This window comes from Anser anser (assembly GCF_964211835.1).
Source record: "Anser anser genome assembly, chromosome: 18".
NCBI lineage: Eukaryota > Metazoa > Chordata > Aves > Anseriformes > Anatidae > Anser > Anser anser.
The window spans coordinates 12,143,542-12,155,726 of NC_139739.1; the positions used below are offsets into that span (position 1 = coordinate 12,143,542).

The 12,185-nt window shown below is 48.1% G+C and overlaps 1 protein-coding gene across 4 annotated transcripts in view; it reads left to right on the plus strand.

Annotated features, from left to right (window-relative positions):
* The window catches only part of TAOK3 (TAO kinase 3), an 83,390-nt gene that overhangs the window by 64,633 nt on the left and 6,572 nt on the right, over nucleotides 1–12,185 (plus strand). For all 4 annotated transcript variants that reach the window (XM_083803416.1, XM_083803415.1, XM_083803414.1 and 1 more), the window contains 3 exons: nucleotides 3,075–3,209; nucleotides 10,265–10,501; nucleotides 11,144–11,272. In XM_083803416.1, coding sequence (XP_083659542.1) covers nucleotides 3,075–3,209; nucleotides 10,265–10,501; nucleotides 11,144–11,272 — 501 coding nt within the window. The remainder of the gene's footprint in view (nucleotides 1–3,074; nucleotides 3,210–10,264; nucleotides 10,502–11,143; nucleotides 11,273–12,185) is intronic.

The window sequence follows — 12,185 nt, forward strand, 5'->3', positions numbered from 1 at the left end:
AGGCTTGAGTTTTGGCTTGCACGCGCAGGCAGCGATGAAACCTGTGTGCTATCTGGAGCTGTCAAGGAGGTCAGTGCTTGAAGCCTTTTCTAGAAAGACTCCTGATACATCAACCTCTCTGCGGATTATTGAGTCTTAGTCCGGTGTTTTAACATGAACGATGGCACCCTGCTTCCTTTAAATTCTTAGAAGTTGGGGATTTGCTGCAGTTTTATGCGCTGCTCTGCTCTTCATGAAGGTATTTGGTGTGTGCCATCAGAGGTGCAGCACGCGGGTGAATATTCCTGTCAAGGTGAAACTGGATGTTTCTGCCTCAGGCTGATCCAGTTGGTCGGTTTGCTGTTGGCGAGGTTGTTTGTGAATCGGTTGCAGAAGACGATGGGACTCCTTCCTCTGTGTTTTGTTAGATCTTTCCACTTAATGTGGGATACTTTGCCAGTGCGAGAGGTTCAATGCTGCTATGTGCTGAACAAATGTTCAGTGCTGAACTATGAAATACGATTTATAGATCTGTCTGCCCGGTTTTGCTGTGATTAAAATTTGAGGCAAAATTCTCATCGATTTATCAGTAGGAAAAAAATCAACTCCCATCCACCTACTGAGCTGTGTTTTCTGTTTGCTTCTGTGGCTTGCTCATTCAGTTGCCTTCTGAGCAGGTATTTTATTCACATAGGAAGTTTTGTTGCAGAAATGTCTTTTTCCCCCCTAGCATTTCATGGAACAAGCTACATCTTTCTTTATAAACAAACAAACAAAAAATTACCAGTACCATTACTGCTATCTGGAAGGAGTCAGCTCAGAATGTCCGTAGCATAACACGAAATCACCATTAACAACAGGCGGTGAGTGTTGCTCTTAAAAATGCATGGCTGCTGCATTAGGTCGATGTTCCTGAGATGTTGGCCTGGTGCTAGGGACTGTAAAACCTGCTGTTCGGTGAGGAAGATGAAAAGATGGTGTGTGGTGGAACCGAGGTGAGGCTCTGGAGAGCAAAATTCGGGTTGTCATCCATGGGCTGACCTTGGGCAAGCCGTGCCATTTTGAGCAGTGGTTTTGCTTCTTGCCTGGTTTTAATATTTTACATTCATCCTAGCATGGTAATGGAGAGAAGGAAGGTGATTGAAGGACACGGGTGTTTCTAGAAGACCTTAGGAACCTTGTTTGTTCATGTGTGCTGCAGCAGACCGTGTATATTTGGCCTGATACGTGAGGGTGCTGTGGAGCTACAGAAGGCATGGGAGCGGTGCTCCTCCCATGGACCCATGTGTGTCATATTAGCTATGCTGCTGAAATTTACCTGTTTAATCAGGATTTTTGGTGCGACTATTAGAGTCCAAGCCTTTTTTCGGGAAAGTGTGCAAGTCTGGGAGCACCCTGTCTGCCACGTGAATGTGCACAGATGGAAAATGGAAGATCGGCCCCGTTGCTAGTAATTGCCCTTCTGTAACACTGCCTCCCCCTGCTAGGGCAACAAAAAGCACACCATGGGGATGACAGAAGTAAAAAAGAAACGTCAACTTGTTATTGCACTCTGTGTAGGCCCACTACTTGTTTGGCAAACTGTCCTTTTTAATCGTTTGGGCACGCTGGGGCTCCCTCGGGTAGCTGTGGGGGTGCCAGGACAGTCTCAGCCATCGCGCTCGTTCTGCAAAGGCAAGGGGGAGCCTGGGGCAGAGGGGCTCGAAACAATGGGTGGGAGAAGAAAAAATCATACTGCAAGTGGTTGAATTTGCACGGGTCCAAACCACGAAAAGCTAAACGCTGAGGACAGCAGTGGGGGAAATGAGCATCTGGAGTGGGAGAGGAGCATTGGTGCGACGGTGATGTGGTGGTGGAAGCGTTGGTGCGCGTTGGCTGGTTTCTTGTCCTGGGTCTTTCTGACCTGGCTGATGTCTGGAATGGTGACAGGGTGGCGAAGGTGCTCGTGCTCACCCACAGACACCCGCTGCATGAGCCCAGAAGTCGCTACTGCCATAGCCAGTGCTTGGTGTAAAGGCTGGTGTCTCCTGCTCACCTTCGGTGTACGCATTCCTCACTTCCACAGCCTTTGGTTTGTGTCCATGACGGCCACAGACCTGATGAAACTCAGGAAGAATTGGGTGGTTAGCAGAAGGAGCTCGAGGAGGGCAGCCACGAAGCTGTGCCGGGAGCCATGCGGTGGGTGCGTGGCCGTCGGCTCCTGTCACGGGACATGACAGGATCCCAGCGGTGGTAGGAGCCGGCTGCAGGTGTGCTGACTTCTGGAGGCCACCTCTTCAATTAGCAGATTCACAATGTTGCTTCTGATGAGCGTGGCTGGTTGGGGTCTCCGTGGGCTCGCCAGGAGCTCTGCTGTCCTCACACCCAGCCCGCAGCGCTTCGGCAGAAGCATGGCCGCTGCTCGCGGCGCCTTTGCCAGCGAGCGAGAAGGGGAAGGCTGCACGAGAAAGCATTTGTGCTAAAACCCGTGAGCTGTTGCTTTAAAACGAAAAAAAAAAAAATCCTTTGTGGGCTGTGGAGAGAAAGTGCTAGAAGCGTGCGGGATCATGACTGGAAAGCAGGATCCCTGAGTGGCGGCGGAGGCGATCCTGCGCGGCGGCAGGGAGCGAGCCGGGACGCCGGTCCCGCCGCCGGGACAGAGGAGCTGAGCTGCCAAGGGAATGAGGCAAAATGTTGCTCTGGTGTTAAAAGGCAGCGGCGGCGGCTTTGCTAGACATGGAAGTCACGTTTTTCAAGGGATTACTCGGTTGCAGTGCTTTAAGCCAACCTTTCTGAGGAGCCCGGTCGCTCTGCATTGCTTTGTGCTTCTGAGTCTTTTTTTTTTCCGCACGTATGTAATACTGGAGGTTTAAAAAAAAAAAAAAAAATCTGCCAGGGATTCAGAAGGCATCCCGCTAGCGATCAGCTGACACGCCGAACCGAAGCTGCAATGTGTTGCTTATTCATTTTGTACCGTGGGAGCTGCAGGGGCTAGCAGAGAGCTAAACTATGCATTTCAAACAGCCGTGCTTGTGCAGAAAGAGGGCTGAGAGACAGGCAGCCGCCGAGGAAAGAGCACAGCTGGACTTTCTCCTTGTTTTTATCCATTTCTGCAGGATCATGTATTTATAAGGGATGAGGTGGGCCACAGGGATCGCAGGCCTGAGGTGCGGCCTACCCAGTCAGTGCAGAATCAGGCCCTCCACTACCGGAACCGAGAGCGCTTTGCCACAATCAAATCAGCGTCTTTGGTAAGCAGCCCCCACCCCTGCTCTCTCTCTGTCTCTCTCTCTCTCTCTCTGGGAAGGGGTCAAGAATTTTTTTTTTTCTCTCTTAATTTTTTTTAATCTGTTGGCATAGCAACTAGATATTGCACCGAATGATGTTTTAGCTGTGTGTGTGAAATGTAAGGTGTAGGATATCTGTAATATCTGGGCTTTCACACTGCATATCTTTCCAGTCTATGTGGAATAAGCCACATTTGTGAGTGAAGCTAATATCGTTTTAGATTTTTTTTTTCCTCTTCCACTTATCTCCTTTGTTAGGGCTGCTAATATTAACAAATGTGCTTATTTGCATGTGCATAAAGAGTGTCTATGTGCTTGTGTGAAATACGGTTAAATGCTATGGAAATGCAGATGCATATGGGTTTTGAAACAATAAGATTGCTGTTTCCAGGATGAGCTGCTGATGATTTTTTTTATTTTTTTTAATTTTTCCCATTCATTCATTCATTTATTTCAAGCAACTGTGCTGTGACTGCGCTTTGCAGGCTGATCCCCGGGTGGGATCGCGGGGTTGCAAGAGCCGAGGGCTCACGGCGGGGCTGTGGGCTTACAAAGAGGAGGGGGATGGGCTGAATCCATCCAGATTTGTACTATTGCAAATGTGATTGCTGTAAGATGCCTTTGTAGTAGCGAGAGGGGTGTGTGCTGCCAGAGTTGGCGGCCGCGCCGCCTCCCCGGCACCCGCGCGGCTGCGGCCGGCGGCAGCCTTCAGAGGGGCCCGCTCGTGGGAGCAGGGCGAGAAGCGGGCTATGGGGTGGATGGATGGATGGATGGATGGATGGACGGACGGACGGACAGACATGTCACCGAAAGATTTGGGCCCCCCGGCGTTGGAGGTCACATGGATGGGAGCATTAGGAAGCACCGTGCCGCTTGCCCGCTGCCATGACATCATCCTGGACCAGCCCCGAAATTACAACAGCAGCCCTCCCCTTCTTGCTCTGCCCTGGCTGAATGATTTTTTTAAATTTTTTTTTTTATTTTTTGCCTTCACCACCACCATTTCTTGATCCCCCTGCACAGATCCTCCCGATCTTTACGCGTGTAAGAGGCAGCGGCGTGTGTGTGACCACAGCTAAAGGTTGCCAGCCGAGCGGAAAAGCAGCGGCAGTGCCAGCAGCCAAATATCTTCCCGTATGGTGGTTGCTGCTGCTGTTAAATCCTAAAATGACGCTGAGGCATTCAGACCTGTCACCAGACACTTTGCAGGCTGAGATTTGGGGCAGGGCATCCGAGTTCCACCTTCTGCAGGGGTGTTTCTGTGTAACACTGCCTGACTGCTCCCTGGGGCCGAGTCCCCTGCTCCCCATCCTCCTCTCCCCGGTTTCAGGATCCTCCATTCCCTGATCTCAGGATTGACCTAGAAATGGGCACGTTAGAGGTCTTCTGGTCTCCTGGAGACCCTCTGCCTTGCACATTTTTTCTCTTTTGTGTGTGTGCATACAGCACAGCACCAGCACTGTTATACCTGCACTCAACAAATAAAAGTAGGATCCGGTTAAGTTGGCTGGAAGGAAGAAATGATAAATGGCTCAAGTACCATCATCCAAGCATGTATGGAAATTGAGTCCTAGATTGATGGGTGTGTGAAATGTACTCATGATCTCTTACTCCCCCTGGAAAACTGCGCCTCCTGTCCTTCCCTCAGCAGCAGAGTCCATCGCTCTTCTTTTCCTCGGACGTGTCATCCCTGAGCTTCTTTGGTGGGTGAAGTTATTGCGTGGTGAGGCCCCCTTGGGAGCTGGTGAAAGAGGGAGGCACGAGGATAAGGACAGTGCGGTCTTCCCAGTCCTCTGAGCTCTGGGGAAAGCAGCGGATGTCCCAAGGTCACTCTTCAGTCCCATGGCAGTCCCCTGTGGGGCTGGGACTGTGTCTGCCTTACTTAGCCACTTGGATTTCCTGAATTGCTCCGCTTCAGTCACCAAGTGATTAAAAAGATACTGGGCCAGGAAGATGCTGGGCTTTTTGGAGAACTTTTCTGTCTCTGATTTTCTGTGGAACATGCTCTGATAAGGCTTAGAGTTCACACCAGCACAGCAGTACATGCACAGCATCTTCTGGGACAGGGGGAAGTCCCAACCCTTGTCTCACTGTGTTAGCCATGGGGCCTGTGGAAAAGCACACAACGTGTCATGTACAAACGTCGTTGTTTCCCATCACATGCATACGTACCCCCTTCCCCAACGAGAGAGAAGTTCCCCAAAACACCCCCTGGGTGTTACAGGAGGCGTTGCTGTGTCCTTAGGTTCTGAGATTGCATGGTAGGGAAGTAATTTCATTATGTTTACAACAAAAACAATTTCAGTTAATTTTGTGATGGGCTTTCCCTTTAATAATCTTTCACCTCTGAATTTTCCAAAATGGAAATCTAGAAAATAGTCTAAATTTCAACCATTTCCCCAGAACACAAAGAATGCCACTATATTTTCTTGGGTTTGAAGTGCTGCCGTGGCTGTCACACACTTCTTTTTTTAATCCCTGTGCATTCAGTGCACCCATTCTGGGTGACCGGAGGGTGTTGGTGGCACGGTGCTGGTACTGGTACGGCCAAGGGAAAACTGTCACGCCTGTCCCTTGTCTCCTGTTCCAGTATCTTGGGGAAAGACAAGGTCTGGCGTGTAGCTGATACGGGAAGAATGACCTAAACACATCCGAAAGTTAGTGCAAAACCAGAAATTCAGACTATTCATCTGTGTTAATTTACTCTTTTAAATGTTATCTTAAAAAATAAATAAAAATCCTGTGTGATAGCTCCTACATCACTGCTGCTGACCGTCAGTCGACTTCTCAGCACCTGGGCCCTGCTTTTGGGCACAGAAAGGTTACACAGCCGAGAGCCATGTAGCCTGCATTGCAGAGCATCCTGAATTATCAGACAATGGGAGCTTTGACACCAAATTTAACGATATGGGTGATATTTGGGTGTCAAAAACATCTGCTGTGGGACGTGCTGAACACCACCCATGACAAGAGAAGAGGGCAGCACTAGAGGAAGGGCACCGAGTGCGAGGCCGGTGGGCTGCGCACGTTGCTCCCCCCAGGCCAGATCCAGGGTCTTGGGCGCTCACATCCCTGTTGTTCACCCCTACATCAGGATACTGCAGGCTGAGGAAAGGCTTTCTGAAGGGCTCTGTCAACTTGGAAGTCTCGTCTCGTTCCAAAAACAAGCTCAAATAGCTTTAGCGAGTGAAGGGGACCACAAACAGGAGGGCTGCACTAGACAGCTCTATGCTCCTAATGTCCCAGAGATTTTAAGTGCCGTTCCCCTGCCCTGTTTTTCTGCAAAAGCATCACATGAATAATAAGGAAACCAGGCAGGCTTTCAGATAACATAGTGAAATGGGCTATCCACAAAGGAACGGGCTGTGAACATCTCTCTCCAGTCTTTCAGTGATGCTTTGATATTATTTTTAACAGGCTTAAAAAAAAAAAAAAGAGGGCAAATGGGGTTAAGAAAACTGAAGGAGTGATCTTGCTTTTTGAAACAAGTGCTTACCTTTGGTCTTATTTTAAGCAAAAATTTTCATAGTCACTCATTCCGGGACCACCACCGTCTTTGGTCATTGTGTGTACCACCTTCTCCCCCTCTTTTTTTCCTTATGGCACCCTTGTGGCAGCATGGAACGGTGCTACGGGGAAAATACTCTGCGTATTTCTGCTGTTGTATTCAAAATCAGTATCTGAAAAGGAGATCAGGTGCCAGCCACATCTCCATCTTACTTCGTGGATTATCAGTGATCCATAAATTAAAAGTTACAACTAGGAACCTAAGCCTTGAAGCTGAGAAAGCTGCTGTGAAAAGGAAGGCTGGAGGTTCTGCGTGTTGATAAGACTGCACCTATCAACATTTTCCAGTGGAAGGTGTTCTTTTAAATATGTGCAGAGAGGCACTGGTTTGCATTTCTGGGTGCCTTTCATGCTTGACCCCTTAACTCTCCACCACCTCATGCGTCTCCTTGATACCTGCTTTTGCAGCTTTCAAATGAAATGATCTAAGGGGTAAAACTTCATAGCAAGATCAGGCAGTAGGGACCCTACTGAAGGCCTTGGCGTTCTCTTTGAAATCCAAATACTAGCAAAAATATTACATGATCTCATCCTGGGTGTGCGAAGCCAAATGTCTGGGTACATGTGAGCACTCTTCTCTGGCTGCGGCCATTAAAATGGCATCGGGACAGTGTGACACCAAAACCTGGTACGTTTACATGGTGGCTGTTCCCGTGCACCCTCTTCTGCTGAAGCAATGACATTTTTTTCCAGATGCTTGTGCTCTTCAGCACATCTGTGCTGCTGCCAAACAGATCTTTGCCCTAAAATACTGACTTGTTCTTTCTTATCTCAAGGAAGTTCTCTCCTTGTGAGAGGCTGCTGGTGTCTTGCTCAGTCCTCTGCCACCACCCAGCAAAGAGGACTTGGTATTTTGGTTAGTTATCAAGAGGTGAGAATAACCCTCACTTAGGAGAACATTCAGTGTCTTGGTAGAGCAACATATATATTTAAAAAAAAAAAAAAAAAGGAACTCTAAGAACTGCCAGTTTAGAGAAGTTGTGAGCCCAGCTTCCTTACGTCAAGCCAAAATCTTGGAGAGTGAAAAAGAGGAAGTTTGGATTTTGTGACAAGTGAACTGCCTGTGAGAGTAGGTTGGGAAAGGCAGCTGCCTGTCTCAGCGCTGTGTATGCCAAAGATGCAGAGGGATAAGAAACTGAGAAAATGTCATGCCTTAATAAAAGCTGCTCTGTTTTATACCGAGTTTTGGTTCTGCCGATGACTGATTCAACATGCTTCAAGTAGAGCCTCAGGAAACCACAGTTTTCTGCTTTAAAGGATCCTGACATTTTCTGGTTACGTGGAGGAGAAATTTTGCAGTGAGCAATTCAGTTTTCATCTTTTCCCATCGTAATCTGTGGGATTAGATTTGCAAAATGCTTTTTAAAGTTCAAAGTGCCTTTGTCTAAGAACGCTAGATAGGTGATTGCTGAAACTTGCCCAGATTTTGTTTTTCAGATGGTCACTGAGGCCGTGCACCCATTACAGGCTTCATCTTTAAAACCATAATCATCCAGGTATTGACATATTTAGTCTGAAGTGCTTCTCTGGTGCCGAGCTGGTCACATCCAGCAGCTAATTCCAATTTCTTCCAACTTCATCCATGCTGTCTCTGAGATCACCATTTGTGGACCTCATCTTCGAGGCCGGAGTTCTGAAAGAGTGTTGGTTTTAATTAGAGATTATGGTGATAAATTAACTCTTTATCATGAGCGTGCTGAATGCAGACATCAGATTCATAGAATGTCCGAAGTCTACTGCTCTTCTTCTCCCTACTGCTCTTCTTCTCCCTGGTCTTCAGGAATGAAATGCTGCTTCTGGTTTTTAGAGATTAGGGCAAAGGGAAAACTGGCAAGGTTGGTAGTGGATTTCTAGATCTGTTTCTTATGTTCTTGCTGTTTGCCTTGTTCTGCCAACTTCTTGGTGCTGAGCGTGCCCCGTGGAGTGCTCTGCTCTTTGCAACCAGGCAGGGCCTGAAACACGGCGCGTTCAGTCAGATCCCGTGCTGCTTCCTGGTGTTACCAGGTCTCCCCAAACTTTTCCTAAGCTATAGCAAAACACCCCGTTAGTACATGGCTTTGTGTTTCAGCAGTCGTTCCTACACTCCCACGTGTTCTGATGCCTGGCTGAGGTGGGTTTCAGTACCCAGCCTCAAGCATATGAAGGAAGGCTTCCACGTTACACCAGTGGCTGAGATATAAGCATGTATTCAATATTCAATCCAGACGATTTCAAAATAACATCCCAAAATTCCTTGTGCAAGGAGGACATGATTTGTGCGTCATCACAATGAATGTCTTCAGGTGCATCCCATCCTAAGCCTGAACTTTCCTTAAAGATCTCCAAAACATGACCTCCGAATGGCAGCAGTGCTGGAGCAGGTGCCAGGTCTTTCTCCTGGCTGCCTCTGGAGAAATTCATCAGCGAGGCTGGGCTCTTGCAGGCTGCAGGAAGGGAAGGGCTGTTGGTTCGTAAAGCTTCCGTAATCCCCTGCAAAGGGCTCAGCTCTGCTGCTCATTGTTAGTGTGAAGGAAGATGTCCCCTCTTCTGGAATCAGACTGCAGCTCTACGTGTATGCAAAAGGCTTTTGGCTCCCAGGGCTATCATATAAAGATCTGCCGATCTATGTGTGACATTCCTGGGGCTGTATTCTTAATTTAAAAAATAATAATAATAAAAACAAATCAGTCTTGTACACTTTTCATCTTTTGAAATGGAAGCATTACCATTCAAGTTTTCTTCTGAAAAATTTTGGCACAACTTACTGGGTGTTTTTTTCCTGCTTTCACATGGCTGTACTTAGGCATGGAAATGATGTGGAACCTGTGAGTTTGTTTCAGCTGAGCGGGGTTTAAAATCTGCTTAGACCATCTGATCAGTCTCGTTAAGAGCACACAGTTCCAGAACAGTGTTCCCTTGTTAGAAAACTTTCAGTTCTGGTAGGGAGTGAGCTCAGTCTGCTATCTTCCTGCATTTCAAGAAGAAATTTTGAAGGAGGTTCAGGAAATAGGTATTGAGGGACTGAACTGAAACGGTGGTAACTTGGGGTTTCCAGGAACGGCGAGTTTCTCAAAGTGGGTACCACCTTGTAAGCCCACGTAACCTTCAGGATTTGAGCCCTGTGTCTGAAGGAGGTTGTACAGCAGCCACCTGCGTTTCCAGATCTCCTCCGGTGTTTCCTGTATTGATGAGTGGTAACCTGCTGGTTCCTCTGTTCATAACGTGACATTTCTGCTGTGTTACTGAAAATGCATGTGGAGTTGTCAGGAAAATACCGGGGGGAGAATGAGGAAGGAGAAACCTTTTGGCCTGGTTTGTGATATTAAACAGTAGCACCCTGTGGAACCTCAAACAGCATTCCCTGAAAGTTGACTTCTACGAGCGCAGCAGATCATGGCCTGCTTTACAGGTAAGCAGTTAACGGGGCAGCGAAGGCGGCCACGTAGCAGTTCTTTCCCTTTCCCTGCCATCAGGTTACAAGGCAGATCCATGAGCATGAGCAGGAGAACGAGTTGCGGGAACAGATGTCAGGATATAAGCGGATGCGGCGCCAGCACCAGAAGCAGCTGATCGCCCTGGAAAACAAGTTGAAGGCCGAGATGGATGAGCACCGCCTCAAGCTGCAGAAGGAGGTGGAGACGCATGCCAACAACTCGTCCATTGAGCTGGAGAAGCTGGCCAAGAAGCAAGTGGCTGTGATGGAGAAAGAGGTGAGTACGGATGTAGGCTCCCTAAATGTACGAGAAGATTGAGAGGGAGAGGCGTGTACCAGCTCTCAGGGAAAGGGCAGAGGAAGTACCGCTTAAAACCCATGTTCTTGAGCACACGGAGTGGTCACTGCGTGGAGCTGCGGTTTTGTGAAATAACTTCACAGCTACAAGCTGACCCTCTGGGTGACGGGCGCTCCAGTGGCACCCACCAATGCTGTGGGTAGCGACAGCCAGCTGAAAGAGACCGACAAAATTTTGGGGGCACCTTGGGGGGCTTCTGCCTCATGGCTGAGGCGTGTTAATGAGGCTGTGACAAAGCTTGGGGTGCTGTAACCTGTCCTTCTGCTGTCACTCAGCCTGTTTAGAAATCGGTACGTTAATTATATGGTAATTAGTGGGCTTCTGCCCTCTGGGGTGGTTTCGGTGAAGAGACGGGAAGAGGAAGCTCTTAAATGTATGTGGGCATTATGGTTTCTTCTTGTGCAAGCAGCTTTCATTTGGCCAAATGCTCATGACTGTGTCTAGCATAGGATGGGAGAATGGCAGACAAAAAAATACCCAAAAGAAGACCAATTTATGCTGGATTCAGTACCTGCTCCTTCACCCCTGTTCTTTTTTTCTTCCTTTCTCTGTGACTTGCAGGCAAAGACAGCTGCAGCAGATGAAAAGAAATTCCAGCAACAGATTTTGGCTCAGCAGAAGAAAGACCTGGCGACCTTTTTAGAAAGTCAGAAGAAACAATACAAGCTTTGCAAGGAAAAGATTAAAGAGGCAAGAAGCCATCGTTTTCGGGGCTGAAGGGGTGTGGCATGAACATGAACTAGACTCTCTTTTTGATTAACCTGAGCCAGCCCAAGGGTTTAAGGGATGCTGTCATACTTGGAAGCAAATTTAGATTCCCAGCTAGTAAAGTTTCAAGAACTGGGATCATCTGGCAACATTTCTAGAATTAGGGGTGCTAGAGAAGCCTTTGTGGTTTGCTGTAGAGCAGAATCTTTGAAAGCAAGGGTGATGAGGGGGAATGGGAGTTCATAGAGAACTCTTCTTCCCCCTTTCCCTCATTTGTTTTTCCCCTCAAGCCATAAGCAATCAGAGCAGTGGTACACGTCACTTGAATAAAAACCCTGGGATCACTTATATGAATTAGAAAAAAGGTAGGCTGAGGGATTTGGGGTTGTTCAGCCTGGAGAAGAGAAGGCTCCGGGGAGAGACCTTACAGTGGTGTGCCTGTACCTAAAGGGGGCTACAGGAAAGCTGGGGAGAGACTCTTCGTCATGGAGTGCAGTGATAGGACAAGGGGTGATGGTTTTAAACTTAAAGAGGGTAGATTTAGATGAGTTATAAGGAAAAAAATCTTTCGTATGAGGGAGGTAAGGCCCTGGCACAGGCTGCCCAGACAAGCTGTGGATGCCCCACCCCTGGAAATGCTCAAGGCCAGGCTGGATGGGGCTGGGGACAGCCTGGTGTGGTGGGAGGTGTCCTTGCCCGTGGCAGGGGGGTGAAACTAGGTGAGCTCTAAGGTCCCTTCCAACCCAAACCATTCTGTGAAATAAGTAACTTCGGTATATAGCCTATATCTAGCCCAAACTGTGTTACTTTAGTACATCGTCCCTGCCAGGTAGCAAAATCCTTTGCTGTTATGAATGTAGAGAGGACAGAATGTAAGTAAAGAGCCCCACTGGGT